At 44.9% G+C, this 18,221-nt stretch overlaps 2 protein-coding genes across 4 annotated transcripts; one reads left to right on the top strand and one right to left on the bottom strand.

Moving 5' to 3' along the window:
• Positions 1 to 417: 417 nt before the first annotated feature.
• LOC104868110 (stereocilin-like) lies at positions 418 to 9,585 on the bottom strand. The gene is given in 13 exon segments (XM_019208717.1): positions 418 to 537; positions 880 to 1,020; positions 1,609 to 1,742; positions 1,745 to 1,777; positions 3,985 to 4,031; positions 6,141 to 6,199; positions 6,445 to 6,519; positions 7,573 to 7,611; positions 7,903 to 8,085; positions 8,423 to 8,555; positions 8,802 to 8,917; positions 9,022 to 9,149; positions 9,417 to 9,585. Coding segments are annotated over 13 exon segments (1,377 nt in total).
• A 987-nt stretch (positions 9,586 to 10,572) lies between these two features.
• LOC104868043 (uncharacterized protein C2orf78) lies at positions 10,573 to 17,885 on the top strand. Of its 3 annotated transcripts, none has more exons than XR_002025628.1 (2): positions 10,573 to 10,710; positions 14,893 to 15,017. XR_002025628.1 is itself a non-coding variant. In XM_010632653.1 (2 exons), the coding sequence occupies exon 2, from the start codon at positions 17,003 to 17,005 to the stop codon at positions 17,747 to 17,749; it is 747 nt and encodes a 248-aa protein (XP_010630955.1). In that variant the 5' UTR covers positions 10,573 to 10,710; positions 16,134 to 17,002; the 3' UTR covers positions 17,750 to 17,885. The 3 variants fall into 3 exon arrangements, 2 of the variants coding, with proteins under 2 accessions (XP_010630955.1, XP_010630954.1); XM_010632653.1 differs by lacking the exon at positions 14,893 to 15,017 and adding an exon at positions 16,134 to 17,885; XM_010632652.1 differs by lacking the exon at positions 14,893 to 15,017 and adding an exon at positions 16,003 to 17,885.
• The last annotated feature ends 336 nt before the right edge of the window (positions 17,886 to 18,221 follow it).

The following is an 18,221-nucleotide window of genomic DNA, read 5'->3' as shown; positions in this document are numbered from 1 at the left end:
GACTAAGTGAGACAAGAATGCCCTCTGTATGCCCCTTCATGCTCTCTCACACAGATACCTGTGAAACTGGCTTTTCAGCTCTGTTTTCACGTTTCTCTGCTTTCTCTCATATGCTCCTGCCACAGCTGACAGAGGTTCTCTTGCCTCTTACGGTTGCAAAGTTTACACCCTCACTTTCTGTCTCAAGGACCCTCAGCTCATTAGCAAAACAGATAATGTATGCAGAACACATTGAATAATGAACTCTCTCAGTTCAGTTCACTACCTCTCTTCATTTCCCTAGATCATCCTTAATGCAACAGTCCCTCAAGTTTCTTTGCATGCATGATAATGGTAATAAACTATTTTCACCAAAAAAAAACCCCAAAACAAACAAAAAACCCACAACCCAGTATTATTCATTCACATCCAGGCTTCTCATTCTAGATATATTAGAATTCCTATGAGTGTGTAGCTCAGTGCTGTCAGGTGAATGAAGTCCAGGTGGCTGACATGCCACTCACTCTGCCGTAGGAAACTGGAGACCACAACCCATAGCTACAGTGGAGGTGGGGGGTGAGGGCATAGGATAGAGAGAAAAGTCATGGGAAATTATTGGATGAGGAAGTAACTAGGGGAATCATGGGTGCTACTGAATTATATTCTTTTATTATTAGGATCAGAAGATTTAATAGCCATGGAGGTTGAAAACTTCTCCATCTCCTTCCCAAAAAATATAAAAGGAGAGTAAAGAGAAATCCTCAGCAAAAAAGAGGCAGGAGAAAATATCTTTTATTTAAGGTCTCAGAGTCCCTAAGGTCACTCGTATGGGTTATTAAGAGAAAGAATCCCCTGGGCTTGGGTAAACCATAGGAGCGGTCTGTGGGATGGAAGTTCTACTGTCTGCCCCAGGGTGCTCAGCACCCCCCAGTCCACCAGGATCAGCTCCTGTAGCTCTCGCTCTCCTAGCCCTATTAAGAGCCAGCGCAGCTGCAGAGTCTGCTCAGGACGAAATCCTGGGGTGTGGGGGGGACCCCACAACTGAGAGGAAGAGAGGAACAATGTGAGTGGGAAAAGAGCTGGACTAGGAGTCACAATGCTGGGTCTTAGTCTTGCCTCTGACGTAGTTGTGGAATTCTGGGCAAAATCACTTGCTTTTTCTTTAGTTTTCCTAATGAGAGTATTGGATAATAGTTCCTATGACTAAGGGGTTATTGAAAGACCCTAGAGTACCAATAAGAAAGAAGAGAAAACTCTAGCCCATGAGTTCTAGAGTTTTGTGTGTACCAGACTCATTGCTGTTATGCCTATTAAAATGTAGACAGTGACATCCCAAACCCAAAGGTTCTTGATCTGTCAGATTGGCATGGCACCCTAGCAACAGCATTTTTAAAACCTGCTCCCCAGATTTTTTGACACTGAAATTTGATAACCACTGCTTTGGTCCCTGTATTCATGTACTAGCTCCATTTCCTCAATACTGATTCCCTCTGAACTTTTTGAGATCCAAATCCTCTTTTCAGTTCCTGTTTCCCCACATCTCACCCAACTCTCCCCTTGAGTTCCACTTTACACCAACCAACTTCTTTTTTATCCCCTCTAACTGCTAGTGGTCTCTCCATCCCTAACCTTCTTTGCCTTTCCCATGGCTGCCTGTAGCTCCTCAGGCCCAAGTCCTGGATCTCCTGCAAATAGTGCCAGGCGGTCCTCAAAGTCTGAGAGCTCCATCTCTGCAATCTGTGTTGCAGACCAGGCTGCTGGGATGTCCCTCAGGTGTCTGCACAAGTTGGTACAGGCTCTGAAGGGGAAAAGCAGGTCTGGGAGTCCGTGTAGGATTAAAATATGCCTAGAGAGATATCTGTAGATGGAATGACCTTCCCAAGGATAGAGAAGTGTAAGCAGCATAGGTCAAGGGATGATTACAGGGTTAGCGTGTGAAAATCTGATTTTAACTCATCAATCCTAGTCTTGTCCCATGGAACCATTTATAATTTCTACTTCATAACCCCTTAAAGATTTGAATGCATTTATTACATATTTCATAATTTTCTTTTTATCCATTCTTCTGAACACAGTGCTCTAAGCAGACTACAATTCTCTGGGGCAGAACTGGACCATTGCTTCACTCATTTCATACTCTATTAAAGTGGCCCGGGTTACATTAAGATTACTTGGCAGGCCACAGCAGTGTTGCCACCCTCTGCTGTCCTGTGCTAAGGTCATTTGAACAGAAGCCCCTACTTTAGGCTATAAATGATGTCCAGGAATCACCAGACAGGGAGTTGCCTCTGCTAGGGAATTTCCTAAGGGCAGTTCTACTCTAAATTGAGCTTAGTAAGGATCCAGTATCTCCAGCTATTATAGCATTTACGGTAAATCCAGGAGTAGTTTAGTGTCAAGTCCAGTCAGTTCTGGCCCCAAGGTGGTCAGTTCTGAATCTGGAATTGCCATCCTCTGCTGTAGTTCTGCCCAGATACAGGCCCTCAGGTGATGTTCCGATTTCAACCTACTAGACATGTGGTGGACTGAGACTAGAGCCGTGTCTTCAGATCCTGAAATCCCTGGTTCATTTACAGTGGTTGCTGGTAAGATGGTAAATACTTATTCATGTTAATTCTTCCTTGACCAGTGGCTCTGAAGTCACCTTGAATTAAACTAATAGAAGCAAATATCTTCTTGGAGTTTACACTAGGCCAGACACTGTGTTTGTTTATTTTTTCATTAATTTATGTTCTTAATTTATGTTCTTAGGTGTAGTGCTAAGAATTGATCTCAGGGCCTTGAGAATGCTAGGCAAGTATTCTATTACTAAAGTACATCCCCAGACATTTTTACCTATTGAGACACGATCTTGCTAAGTTGCTCAGGCTGGCCTCAAACTTGTGATCCTCCCGTGTTAGTCTCTTGAGTAGCTGAGATTATGTGTGTGTCACTGGGCTCAGCTTGTACTAAATACTTTGTGTGTCTTACTCATTTAATCTTCACAATATCTAGCTCTGAGATAAGTACCATTTTTATTCTCAGTCTACAGAAGGGAAAACAAGTCTTGAGAGGTTAAACAACTTTTGGCCAAGAGCCCAAGCAGGTGACAGATCTCGGACTAGAATGTAGATCTTCTGAGTCTCTAAGCTCTGGTCAGTGTAGGCCTGGCACTGTGGAAAGGCAGAAGGACAAGGGGAAGGGGAGCCAGGGGAATCATAAGGCTGATTATGCATCATACCTGTATTACTTGGTACTTGGCACATAGTAAGCACTCAAAAAATGTTATTTAGGGCTGGAGTGTAGCTCAGTGGTAGAGCCCTTGCCTAGAACTCATGAGGCCCTGGGTTCAGTCCCCAGCACGACACAAAACATGTTCAGTTACAAGCTGTAATATGGCAGCAGCAACAATGGCCTGAACTCCAGGGCCTGAACTCCAGGGAGCTAGGCTGAGGTTTGATGCTTCAGAACTGAGTAAAAAGACTGGCTTGGCTCAGTTATCATTGGTGTTTTATTTTTTTCACTTTAAAGATTGAAGTGTTGGAACCAGCATCCTCAGTGCTTTTTTCATACTGCCATTAACAGTCAACATGCTGGAAGACTGGTCTTTGAATTGCTTTCTGATGTATGCCCCCAAACATGTGGGAACTTTCATTGTCTTTGTACAGGAGAAAAGGGGACAGGGAAATCAACTCAGAAACCATTACATTAAAAGAGTTGTCTATTTCACAAAGTTGTGAAGGATTTTATGGTTCACAGTGGTGACTTCAGTGAAGGAAATGGAAGAGGAGGAGAATCTATTTGTGGAGGCCTTTCTGAAGATGAGAGTTTTGCTGTTAAACACAACAAATAATTTCTTTTGTCAGTGTCCAACAGAGGGAAAGATACAAATGGTTCACAGTTCTTCATAACATCGAAACCAGCTCCCTATTTAGATGGGCCTCATGTTGTTTTTGGACAAGTGATCTGTGGTCAGGAAAGTGTGAGAGAGATAGAAAACCAGAAAACAGACTCAGCTGGCATTGCTGTGGTATGGATACTCAGCTGTGGAGAGCTGATCCCCAAATCTAAAGCTAAAAAAGAAGAAAAGAAAAGGTATTGATCATCATCCTCTTCCTCTTCATCATCTAGTGATTCAGACAGCTCAAGTGATTCTCAATCCTCATCTGACTCTTTTTATTCTGAAAGTGATTCAAAAGAGACATGAAAAAAAAGGAAAAAGAAACAGAAAAATTCCCAGAAACACAAGAAAAGAAGAGAAAGAGAAGCAAGAAAAGTGCATCTAGTGAAAGTGATGCTGAAAATCTTGAAGCACAATTCCAGTCTACTGTCCATGCAGAAGAGATCCCTCCTATACCAGAAAATAGATTCCTCATGAGAAAAAACCCTCCTAAAGCTAGTGGCAAGGAATAGAAAAACAGAGGGTGGGGGGAATGTGCCTAACTCCTAGCCTGCTTCATACCAGAAAAAGGAAGAGAGCCAAGGCATTATTGAACTCCTTCCAGATCCAGATCAAGGGATCATTTCAGATGTACTGCGACTCTTCCACATTGGAGGCAAGAGATGCAGAGAGCTCAATGAATGACAGTAGAAAGTGGTGAAAGACAGATCAAAAGGGTTAAGAGTGAGTTGAGTGAGTGAGAGAAAATCAAAGGAGCCCAGTAAAGTAAAAGAGAGAAAAACAACTGATTACAGGTGGGTGTCTGAGAGTCCAGAGAGAAGAAACAAAAAGGAAAAGAAAGTTAAAGACCATAAATCTGACGGCAAAGAGAGAGACATCATAAGAAATTCAGAAAAAGAAGATAAATATAAAAACAAAGTGAAGAAAAGAGCTAAATATAAAAGTAGGAATAAAAGCAAAGAGAAATCAGAGTAAGGAAAGAGACTTGAAACATAACAGACATGATAAAAGGAGGTTGAAGTTGAGGAGTAAAGAAAGAGATCTTGAGAATATTAAAGAAAAAGAAAAGCAATCTGATTCTAAAGGAAAATATCAGGAAAGGAGTAGAAATAAAGAGAAGACCAAGCATATAGAATAAAAAAGTAATGAGCACGATCACGGTAAAAGTAAAGAAAAGGGCAGACGTGCATAGTCTAGGAGTAGAGAATGTGATATAACTAAAGGTAAACACAGATACAATAATAGAACAAGGGAACGAAGCAGAAGTAGGGACAGGAGCATAAAAGCATGATCCAGAAACCATGACAGAGATCACAGCAGAAGCAAGGAGTACCACAGACAGAGAGAGGAGTACAGGAGAGGAAGGTCATAAAGCCAAGAGAGAAGAGGAACACTAGGAATATCAAGAAGTAAAGATAGGAGGAAGAGGAAGCAAAGGAGGAGGAGGAGGAGGAAGAGAGATTCATGGAGCTCAGGGAGAGAAGAAAGTCAAAGCAGAAACAGGGAAAAACATAGAAACCAAGAAAGTAAGTGCTTAGAAAAGAAAATTCTGAGGGTGAGAAAAGAATGTACTCTAAAAATCGTGACCACAATAGCTCAAGTAGTAATAGTGAAAAAAAGGCCGATAGTGATCAAAGTCCATTCTCAAAAATAAAACAACACCAAGACAGTGAATTAAAGTCCTCCACATTGAAAACTAAGGAGGGTGAGAAGACCAAATCCTCAGTGGAAAACGAAGACCTTAAATCAGAAGCTCCAGAAAATGACCATGTATATGATAAAAACAAAAAATTTGATCATGAATCAAGCCCTGGAACAGATGAAGACAAAAGTGGATGAGTGAGGTCTGCAAATTTATTTCCTTTCTGTCTCAAAATTTGTTTTAGAGACTTGATGGTGAATATCCATTTTGTTGTTTTCATTGCTTTGGGGGTTATTTTATGTCTATCTTTTTGTTGTTTTTTTTAATGTGGATTTTATGGAATTAATTTTTTAATAATCTGCAACCTGAATAATTTGTACTGCTAAAGTTTTAATAAAGTTTAAATGAGAAAAACATTTTGGTGTAACACTGTGTGCTATGTTAAACTATTTTATGTAGGTATTTTTGTGTTGCAGTAATAGGCCAACAACATTCTAATTTGTTTAATTAACCATTTGGAAATAAGCATAGCTGATGTTACAAAAGCTTGTGTTTCTTGCAATTAAAGTAACTAGACACACACAAACACACACACAAAATATGTTCAATTAAACTGACTGCTCAACACAAGATACTCACTGCAGATTCCTGAGGGTCAGGTTGGCGGGCACCTGCATCTTCTTCCAGAGAAACTGTGACTATAATAGAAAGAGAAGAGCCGCTTCCCAGTGGAGACATTACCCCAAGGACCTAAGATGCCTTGGACTCAGTCCTGCCTCTCTGTAATGTGGCCCCTCAGAGGTCACTTTCCCAATGCTGATGCTGAGATTGAGAGGGAGAGAGAATCATGAGTGTTAGCGAGAAGGCACCGGATTGGGCAAGGGATGGGTAGAGGAAGTGGAAGAGACCGAGAGGAGCTCTGAGAGATGAAGTGGGCAGTTACCTGCTGCTCAGACCAGGGCAGCTCCCGGTAGCGCCTCCGGTTTGCCAGAAGAGCTGCAGTGTCCAGTTGCAGCAGCTTTAATGGGAGCAGGGGAAGCAGGCAGTCTGGCCAAGTGGTGGGCATGGGCTTCTGGCAGTGACAGGTGTGACAGTACAGTGACAGGTGAGAGGGACTGCACTCAGTCCTCGGGGAAGGGGAGACATGGGGCCAAATCTAGGTTAGGGTGGGATGGCATTTGCTGCTGCAACAGTGGACACCTAAGTCCTCTCACACTGGCCAAACTGGTGCTAGTTAGACACCCGATGAACTCGTATTTCTTGGCTTCTCTGAGCCTTGGTCTCTTCACTTGACAGTGGAGAAGATTTCTCAGGCCTTTCTGTCATTGACATTGTAGGATAGTGTAGGTCACACTGTCCTGCATCTAGAACTGAGGGGAGCTGCTAGCATCTAGGTGGGCCCAGAGCTAACCTGAACTTTCAGGGCCCCTGCAGGGGAGTGTGGGAGGCAGCATTAGCCAGATGAACCTGTCCTACATCATGGAGATCAGCTCGGTCGGGATCTCACACATTACCTGACCAGGGACACACGCAGCTGCACCAACACCTGTTGTACTCGTACTTTTAACACCATCTTTCACCTGCATGAGAATCAGTGGTGTGCGTGTGTGTTTGGGTGTGTGTAAGGCAACGGGGAGGGCTTCCCTAGCCACAAGAAAGATGCTGTCCTCCCACCCAGTGCCCATATCCCTGATGGTCTCACCCTGCCTGTTCCCTTCATACCTGAAAGGTCTGCAGTAGCGCTGCAGTCTGGCAGGCTGAGAGACGCGACAGTTCAGGGACCAGGCAGGAGCAGGACCCATCCAGAACTCACCTAGGGATGGCCTGGAGTGTCCGGGGGCTGAGGCCAGGCAGCAGAGGGTGCAAGGAGCAGAGTTCCTCCAAGGACAGCTGAGGAGCAGGAGAGACAAAAGGTGTGAAGAAGAGGGACAAAGTGGTGGGGAAGGTAACAATCACAATGCAACAGAGCAACGGTACAAGGGGAACCGAGCCTGGACAGGGAAGGTGCAAGAGCCAGGAGAACAAGGGTCAGAGGCCCCCAGGGGGATGTTGGAAAGTTGCTGCTACTCACATCGTGCCTAGGGAGGAGCCGTCCAAGCAGCAGGGCAGCCTGGGATGGGAAAGGGAACAATAGCTCCCAGTGCCCAGCAGCCAAGTCCCAAACAAGTTTCTACGGCCCACCTTCCAAAACTTCCAGCTCCCTCTCCAACACCCCCAGTGATCACCCTGACTCAGAGTCCTGCTTGATCTGAGGAAGGGGAACAAGGCAGACCTCAGCGGTACAGGGTTCATCCTCTCACCCTCATCCAGCAGAAGCAGGGGGGCTGATGGTATCCTTAAATGTGATTGTCTTGACAAGGGGCTCCAGGAAGTAGGGCTCCAAGGAGTAAGACAGGCTCACCTGAGCAGGTGTGACAGTGGTTCCCGGAAGAGCAGGAAGCATAGCTCTAAGCTGAGGCTCTGACAGCTCTTGTAAGAAGCGGAGGCCCAATTGGGGAAAGAGAGGCGCCCAGACCCGCAGCTCTGGGGGGCTTAGTACAGATCCTCCTGATGAGCGCAAAACCCCCAAAAGTTCATATGCCACCTGTAAGCAAAGAAGGCTTGGGACTGGGAAAAAAGACAACTGAACCTTAGACCTTCTCTCTAATCCCATATCTAATCCCACATCTGGATCTCCCAGGGCCTGGGCAAAGACTTGAAACCAGGGATGGAAACAGGTGAGGTTCAAGATGGCAAAGGGTATACACCAGAGAGGATAGGGCCAGAAAGGGACGGTAACAGGTGAGAATGACCATAGAGTTAGTAATGGAGGTGGCAGAGGTAGATCTGGGGCTGGCACCACTGTGCTTGAGCCTGGTTGACATAGTTGGGCCACTCACACTGTCCTCTGAAACCTTGCAGGCCTAGGCCAAGGGGCTCACCCCTCCTTCTGGGCTGAGGGTCCTGTTGGCCGCACATTCCAACAGCCCCCGTTCTATTGGCCCCATTGGATCACTCAAGGGCACCAGGCTTTGTAGCTCCTCAGGGCTCAGGAAACAAGCAAGAGACCCAAGCCTGAGGAGGGCATGAAGCTGGCCTTCACATGGCCACTGAGGCGAGTGTTAAGATAGGAATTATGTGGGTACCTGGAGTAGGGATTCCGATACCTAAACTACAAGACGGAAGCACTATGGGTGTCTCTCCTGAAGTTCTTCACCACCTGGGGCACTGCCTCCTTCTCGTCCCTTCCTTAGGACACCAATCCCCGTGTCTCTTATCTTTCCCACTCTGGCTTTGATCATGGATCCCATTACCACTCACCTGCGGACCTGCTCCTCACCATCCTCAACACTCTGGTTTACCAGGCTTCGAAGCACATGCCGGGCATGCCCTGGCCCAAGACCTGCCGCTGGCCAGCTATCCTCCAGGGCCTGTATCTGAGATGGGAGGTCACCTTGAGCTGCAGTCTGGGACACTCGTAGGGAGGGGCCCACTAGGAGTCACGCCACTAGCAGACAGGCGAAGCAGGTGATTCTCATACCTGGTGCGGACTGAGCTGCTGATCATGATAGAAGCAGAGAGGTGCAGACACACTGACATTGGCAAACAGGGGTGGTGGGAAGTGCAGTAGGTCAGAGATGGCCAAGCATGGGATGGGAGCTGAGAGGTCTGTGAATAAAGAAGTGGGACATTAATGGGAAGGAGATCAAGAGGTGGGAAGATGGGGAGGTAAGAGAAGGAACAGGATTGAAAAAAGAGAATGAAAATATCATGTACACATACCAACTCCACACAAGGAATGCAAACATTATGCACTGCAGACATGTACTAATAAAATATAAATAAATCTGTACATATGTATTCATCAGTGTTTACTAGAGAAACAGATTTAATGCGCAATATGTAAATATATAAGGGTTTACATGGTAGGTTTACAATGACCACCCACAGAGTCAGGTGTGAAAGAATGCAAAGGGACTGTCTGTATGCTAGCGATGTAAAGAATCCAGTCCAAGGCTGAAGGCCTACAGCTCACTGTAGATTCTTGTGTAAGTCTATAACTGGAAGGTGAAGGATCTGTGCTAGAAGGCTGAAGAGGCAGCATTGAAACCCAGGAGACAACGTTCAAGGTGAAGGTGAAACCTGGAGTTCCTCTGAAGACACAGAAGTGAGCTGTCCTTTTGCATTTTCTTTTTATTCTGTTCAGGCCATCGCTTATACAGGGTGGATCTTCCTTCAGTAAATCCCTTCAGCAACAACAGAACTATGCTGATTTAATTTAGTTGGGTGTTTCTTACTCAAGTTGACACCATCAATTAACTATCACAACATACATACATACATACGAACTTACATACCCGGATTATGGGGAGCTAATAGGAAATAACATCTCTGAATGTAAGAATGCAAAATCAAGACTTGTGCAAGAAACAAGCCCTACATTGGAGGAAGTGAGGGAAGGAGACAGGACAGGGATTTAAGTCTGCCTGGCATGGCCCAGCCCAGGTAAAGGAGAAGGAACTAAGACAGAAGAGCCTTGGACCATAGTGTTCCCTGCAAGGTGCACTCGATGGACTTTACCCTCTTCTTCAACCCGGTTACTCAAAGTGCTCTCTAGTCCCTTCCTTTGGTCTATGACAACTACATGGACTAAGATGGTTTCAGAACAACTTGTTTTATCTATTTCCCTCTCCCCCAAGGATTTGAACTCTACATAGGATACATAATTCCTGGGAAAATATTAGCCATTATTATGTGAAATATAATATACATGACAAATAACTTTATTACAGACAATTTAAAAGACAGTTTGGTGTTCTCTACAAGATAAGTGTCCTGGATCGAGTGAGAAACTTGTATGTCTCATGGGATATAACCACCCCAAAGCTGCCTCAACCTTTTAGGTGCTACAGTATTCTAAGTATTGTGTGGCCTCTTCACCCAATCTCATCTCTGATTGCCAATCTGACCTTCCTATTGGCTATCTCAGAACTTTCAACTGCCTGCCTTGTGACATCACCCAACCACCCACCTATCACTGGCTAGTAGAATGTTAGGGTTTCCATGGAGATGTCTGAAGTGAATGCTGTTATCATAGTCAGTGGGCAGTGAACAGTGCTCTTCCTATTGGACATGTGATCACTTTGGCTTCAGCCACTGATATCCTCCAGTACCCTGTCTGCATTCTAGGCATCTGCAATTTCTGTAGACCTTTCTCTGACCATGTCTGGTAAGGAAAGATGAGTTCAAATGTCTTTGGCATTACACATTCCCTCCCCTCACAAATCAACTTCCCAGTGGAGAACAAATACCTTGGGAGACTAAATACATGCCCCAACCTTCTGAGAGCTGGAGCTATATAAGGTCTTGAACTGGAATTCTAAAGACCTACTTTCACTTATGGACTGAACCTTTAGTAGGGACATGACTTTGGATAGATGGTTTACTCTGGTAAAAAAACTATTTCTTCATCTATTCCCTGAGGTTGAATGATTGCTCATACTCCCTTCCTTTTCTCTTTTAACACTGACTTTTAAAGGCTGTAGGAACAGAGATGCCAATCAGAAACATCTTAAGTATGTTTGTTTCAACTGAAATAGAAAAATAACCTAGCAGGGGTATAAAACAGCAACTATATGCTAAGATATTAAACCACTGACAGTCTTCTGACACCAGTGTTTCCACTTCCACTGTGTGCCATTTGAAGTGGACTATTCACATGCTACATAGATTTCTGTCCGAACTGGGTGACAACTTACAGGAAGAGGCCAAGGCCAAAGGACTGGACTATACCCAGGCAGACATTTGAGGAGCAGGGCATTTGGGAGGGTTCCCACAAGGCAGAGGCCAATAGAAACTGCCTGGATTGGAGGGAAAGGGAGAAGAAAATATACAAAATATACAAAATGGGGGATGAGGAAATAACAAAGAGGAAAGTGTGGAGGGCATGGAGACTCCAGAAAAGAAAAGATAGCTTGGGATGGAGTCTTGACGATTACTCGAGACATCAAGTGACATCAAGTAACAGAAATAACACAGTGAAACCTCAGACAAGGGAAAAATGGAGCGGGTTTGGCAGATGCTTTCTTTAATGGTCTAAGGAGGAAACTACCATAGGGTTTCACTTGGGAAAAGCACCTTGTCGAATGCTTTGCATTCTTCGGTAGTGTTCTTCCTACAGCTGCTCTCACACAGATACTACTTGATAGTTCTTCTTTTTCTTTCTTTCCTTTTGAACCAGGATCTCTCTATGTAGTTCAGGGTGTTCTTGAACTCACTATGTAGCTCACCCTGGCCTCAAACTTGCAGAGATTTTCCTGCCTCAGCCTCGTAAAATTCTGGGGACTACGGGCAGGTGCCATCACACCCAGCAATAATTTTTGAATGTGAACATTTTGGATGTTTGACACATGATTCTTCTTGTATATATGCTAAAAACAACCATCCCAAGGGCCAGGGGAACAATTTTCAGCATTCTATTTCACACTGACTTTTAATCTTAACCAATTTTTAAAATATGATGCCCCTTACTCCTTATGCAGCAGAAGAACCACTAACTGCCTGGGAATACTCAGTAAGTTTCAGGTGAAAGCAGGCATCTTTATGACACTTTCCTTCATAAAACAGAGTGCATATTTGATATCAACATCTCCATTAACACACATACTCATGAGCCCTTTTTTGTTTTGTTTTGTTTTTTTTGTACCGAGGATCGAACTCAGGACCTTGCACTTGCAAGGCAGGCAGCTGAACCACTGAGTTAAATTCCCAGCACATGAACCATTTGACACCTGAGAATCGAAAGAAATCCTTGCCCACAAATAAAGACATCATGTTTCACATCCCTCACTTCACATTTATCTAAAACAACTTTGTGACCTTCTATGAGATTTCCTACCTTTAAAAGATTTTTTTAGTCCGTGTGCTCCCAGCTGTATGGGAGAACAAAGCAGGAGGATAAGTCGAAGTCTAGCTTAGATAAATCAGTGAGACCCTATCTAAACACTAAAAAAGCACAAAAAAGAAAATAAAGAAAAAAGAGCTGGGGATGTAGGATTCTTTAGATAATATTGCAAAAAACAGACAAACAAATTAAAAAGAAAAGAAGGGACAAAAACAATAGCTATAGCACTGAGAAACATATAGGAAAATTTTTTAAAAATTAAAAATACCAAGCAACAGTGAAAAAACCAAAATGCCATTTTCATCGTGTTCTAGCCGTGCTGGCTTTGATAGGCTTTAGGAGTGACATACATTCCCAAATATTTATGATGACTACTTACTAGATTGAAAGGAAGAATGGGAACACTCAGTCATTTTCCAGGGTTTTTCCCCACCTTGTTGTGTGATGACATAAAGTGTAAAATCTGTCTCGAGGGATGAATGTCTATTTCTCAGTGAGTGATTTTCAACACAAAGGCAAGTGAACACGATAACCAATACAATTGCTTTGCAATCTGAGCTGTGCAGTTGTTTTTTTAAGTTTGCTTTGTTTTCATTTTTGTTTCTCTTTGAAATAGGGTCTCACTGGGTTGTTCAGTCTGATTTCTGAATTCTGAGCTAATGGAGCACTCCTGCCTCAGCCTCTTGAGTGCTGGAACTGAATACACACACCACCGTACCCACGTTCAATACCAGGTTTTATTGCAATATATAAATTATGACTACCAAAATGTTCACATTTACTGCTGTTTTAGGCCTGTTACACACTTTTCCCAGTCATCTTTTCTCTGCCTACATGTATTTGGGAAAATGACATTCAAAATCACCATCCAGTGTGACCTATTTTTGGCTTATTGAGTTCCCTACAATAGAGTAAATCATGTTCACTTTCCTAGAGTTGCACCTGTACAGCACTTCCTTTCTTTATAAATTCACTATGCTTTCATGTTAGTAAATGAACTATTTCTTCATACTTAATTTCAGTTTTCATTATTGTCCATATGTGCTTTTTTCATCATAGTCTGTGATGCTATACGTTCTTCATTTTACTTTCTACACTTCCAGCACCTCTTCTATCTCCATATGCACAAATCGCATATAATATGTCTCCTTCATGCATGGGTGAACTGTACTTATTTGGATGACCACTTCATAGATGAGTAACTTGCAGATAAGAAAGTTTAGAGAAAGTTTTTCTCCCCCCAAATCACTGTTTGAGAACCTAACCATCCCTCAGTAGTCATGGAGACTTAGAAGCTAAGCTTGAAGAAAGGAAAGAATGACCCTTGCAATTTACTGATCACTCTGGCTTATAAAAGACACCCAGGAGATAGCGAGGGTCCTGCACAGCAAAATAAGTCACTGAGGATAACAATGGCAAGAGCCATACTGTCTTCTAGCAAGTGAGTAACAAAAATGCAGAGGTGAAAAGTTCCTTTCCTGCTGGTTTTTGGCCTGTGCCCAGCACACAAAGTCCTGAGAGGGGAGTCAGGCTCTGTAACCAGTTTGCAATAGTACACCATGGGAGGGCTTGAACAAGTCAGTGGGCCTCTCCCATTTCAGTCCTCCACTTGTAACTGATAAGGTTACAGTTCTCTAAGGACCTTCTAGGCCTGAAAGGCTTCAAATTCACTACTCAGGGTCCTGAGTTAGTGTGGAGGCAGGCTGAAGGGCAGCACAGGATAGGGAGAAGGCTCTTCAGGAGCATGCAGCATGTATGAACTATGAATAAGATCTCCTTGAGCCTTTGAGGACACCCCTGGGAGGTAGACAGTTCATGGGAAGAGTTCCAAACACCACTCTAGCACTTACAGGCCACCTGAAAGTCTTTGATTGCTGGCATCTCCTAAATACTGGCATCACAAGCTCCTTGATCACAAGAAACTTAGGATAGATAATATATCTGCTCAAATAGAGTAAGAATTTGTAAATCTCACCCGTTGTTTTGCTTTTGGACTTTTCCCTGGTAAGCCAAGCTACTCCCTCAAAAGCAAGGGCCTGCCATTCCTCCAGTGTGGGCTCTGGCGCTCAGTTCAGCCTGGCTCCTGCCTTCAGCCTCTGCCACCTCCTCCCAGCCACTCACTGCTAAAGCCTGTCTATACCAACACTCTAGCATAAGTACATTTTGGGGGCTACTGGCTGGAGCCAGATGTCCATGTCAGTACCTTCATATCCAGGTAGTTGGCAGTGGGATCTCAGGGAAAGCTTTGAAAATAGCATCAGCCCCTTAAGGGCTTCACATTGACCGTCACTGACCAGAGCACAGCAATTGCTTCCACAGCTGTGGCAGAGCATCCCAATGCCACTATCCGGACATCTCCATCATCATTGATCAGCCTGGTTCAGGGGACACCACCACTACATATTCAAATCAAGGACACAGCTACTACTACAGTGAGGGTGGGATGGGGCCTCTGCTTTCTGAAGAGTTTGGCTCATGCATGCAACCCTATGGCTGTGTATCCTACAGAGGGCCTGTGCCCATTAACCAGAAGTACTGATGGTGCTGAAGGAGTTTCAGCTCACAAACGCCATAACACAGCTCCACCTCTGCCATCTACTGCTCAGGGGTTGCTCAAGCAAACAGGGCAACAGGTGTCCAAGGTGGGTACCAAGAGCAAGAAAGGGAAGGGAATAAAGTTAGCACTATGAAGGAGGGTTGAATATTCACTTGGGTACTGATAAGTGCACAGATAGGCAGAATTTCAGCCCTGAGACTTTACCAACTGAGTGGGGCTCAGGTCACCCCACCTCCAAATTCTATAAGTAGGAAATGCATGACACCATAATGGTCATCCATGCTGCACTGAAGAGACCTTCAGGAGCGACTGAAAAAAAGGCCACACTTCAGAGCTCTTGTGGATGAGTCCCTCTCCCCCCCCGCCAAGAGCAATTTCCTTCACTCTTCTATTGCTGTTTTCTGTTTGGAAGACACTTCAAAATGTATGGTAGTCAGGGTAGCTTAATTTTTCTTCATTTTCACCAAGGTTTATGACCATGTGTTTCAGAAATCGTGTCCACAGCACATGGCTCAATACTTTTTCTTGATTATATTTTACATGAGGAGGACCTCCCCTTTCTCCTAGCCCATGTAAAGAAGCATTCTTGAATCAGCTAGAGAATGGACCTGATAGGAGGATTCTAAGCTTGACAAACTCTATGTGAGTATGCATGTATGGGTGCTTGCACAACCATGCATGTGTGTGTGTGTGTGTGTGTGTGTGTGTGTGTGTAGAAAGTGTGTTGTGCATGGGATGGAGCGCAGGGCCTTGTGTATAGTATGCAGTGCTTTACTACTGTGCCCAAACCATGTCCTATCCTAAAAATCATTTTTGCATTTCTTCTGACCAAGAACAACCCTAGGACCTAAAGGTAAGTAGTGAAACAAAGACATGAGGTGATTAGCAGGAAGAAGCATAATGTTACCTCCTAGACACTAAAGTAAGGTCCTGTCCTTGGCCCTTAAGCAGAGGTGATGGAAAGGCCTTGCTGACTATTCCCAGGATGCTGAGGTCTGTGCTTCTGTGAAGTGGGAGCAACTCACTTAGCAGGGACTGACATTTCCATGCTTCCTTTGCAGTGAGTCAAACTTCCCCAGAGACAGAGGCATCCCTGAGATGGCAAGCCCTGAGCCAGACAGGATATGTGCAGTAACCTCTGGAGTTTCCCCAGCTGTGCACTAACTACCAAATGTGCTCCTTTGCTTTAAAGGAGTTCACCAGCTGAGCTTGGAGACATTTCAAAGAGAGCTGCAGGTCACAGCTCCACTCAACTCTTGGCTGTAGATACAACCCAGGAGCAACCAGAGAAGGTGAACTAGGAGCAAGGGCTCAGAGCCTCTGGATGCCCACAAAATCTTAATAGGTGCACAAGACACACCTCTACTCTCCCCAGTACTCCCTGAACCTCCTGAGTTGCTGGCTTCTGTTAAGCCTCCAAGCCAAGAAAAGCCTGGCTCTACACATGCCCTCTGGATAAAGTGCCACCAGAGTCTCTAGAACCAAGGGGGTTTTGAAAAGGGGATTCAGCATAGCCCAGAATGGGCAGAGGTTGCAGTCCCTGTGGAGGACATTTGCCTTCCCCAGATATTCCATTCCTTCAATAATTTTGACCAGGCCAACCATTCCACAGCCATTGAAGCCCAAGACACCGGAGTCTTCAAAGTGAATCAGGTGCATGAGAACTCAGCTATCACCAAGGGCCTTTCACCCAAGGGGAGGAAGAACAAACATAAAGCTTCCAGGCGAATCAGTGGCGCTCCTGAGGCTAAAATGTGGCTGAAGGCCCCTGTGAGCCTGTTAGGGGGAGAGGATCTCATTTGCAGTGCAGCAGACAGTGACGGGGCTCCCATGGTCACAGCTTAGCTGAGGAACAGCAAACCCCTGAATGTAGCATTTAGCAGGAGCAGCCAAACTAAGGGCTGTGGGCAAGTTAGGGCCAAGAGGTCCAGAGTCAACAAAGGCAAGAAAACATTAGAGAGGAACCAGTCAGGGCCTAAAGTCAAAGAAGAAGAAAAGCCAACTATTTGCAATGTGAAGCACAAGAGAAACCAACCAGCCCTTGGCCAAGAGGCTCTTAAAATGCCTCGCACCTGCCTAGGCATGCACATGCTACAGTCTGTGCAGGTTTTCCACCCATTAGGCAGGAAGGCAGATAAGACAGCTGAGCCCTTTTCCTCCTGGGCACTGGGAAAATCAAGAATTACCCAAAACTCCAAGACATTGCCATCAGCCAAGCCATGGCAAGGGCTCCCACATGAAAAGAAGAGGCCTGAGAGTACCCGGGAACACTTCCAGAGCCTGCACAGCACTGCTGAAACAAAGGCTCCATCTGCCTCCCTGTGTGAGCTGCTACCACCTGGGCAGATGAAGTTAATAGCTTTGCCTTTTCCCAGTCCAGAAAAACCTCAAGCAAGAGCTGTTTCTCAAAGGCCCCAGCCTCCCAACTCACAGCAACACACTACAGCTCACCCTGTCCATCCTACTGCTACCAACACAGCTCAGCCATCCCAAACAGTGGCTGGCAGCTTGTCTCTGATGGGTCCTGTCAAACCAGCTCAGCTCCTCAAAAATGCCAGGCCACCACCCTGGACCACTTCAAAACAGCCTGGACTTCCTCAGTCTGCAGTGTCTAAGCCTGCACTCTGGGCAACATCAGCTTTTGCCTCTCTCCGAAGAGAGTCCCTTGCCACCGCTGTGATCAGGCACAAGGCCCTGCCTCAGCCACACAATCCATTTCTCCTCCAAAACTTCAGCTGCCAGACAATTCTGGAGGGAGCCCAATGTTCCCCATGGCAGAGGAACAGAGAGCAGAGTGGGAAGCCATGAAGAGGCAGGCTCAGCAAAAGTGGGAGCTGGCAGCCAAGTACACCTTCTTAGGGAAGCTGCAGTTTTTTTCATGCAGAGGGAAGGAGACAGGGCGGGGGGGGGGGTTTGCTCAATACTGTGGGTGGACAAGATGAGAGACAGCAGCACTGCCTGGCCATGGCTCCCAACTGATTCTCCGCATAGATATGTGGAGAGATAAGTAGAAATTTGTTTATTCAGATGCATTTTTGAAGTTTAACATATCAACATACTATTTATTAGAGTGTGGCAAAAGCAGTACCTAGTAAATAAAGCTCCCTTCTGAATTCCAAGATGCTGTTCACTGTGAATTTCTTTGGTTCAGCTGGGGATAAAAGTCTGCATTTTAATGAAGGATGGGAGAACAGGGCCACACACATTGAGAGCTGAGCAATGAGAAAGAAATTTCAAGTCTTACAAGTTCAAAAAGGAAAGCTCACATGAGCTTAGAAGA

Source organism: Fukomys damarensis, unplaced genomic scaffold (assembly GCF_012274545.1).
Source record: "Fukomys damarensis isolate Sample0158 unplaced genomic scaffold, DMR_v1.0_HiC HiC_scaffold_17, whole genome shotgun sequence".
NCBI classification, from domain to species: Eukaryota; Metazoa; Chordata; class Mammalia; order Rodentia; family Bathyergidae; genus Fukomys; species Fukomys damarensis.
The sequence above is the reverse complement of the archived record's forward strand: the minus strand, read 5'-3'. Positions and strand labels throughout refer to the sequence as shown.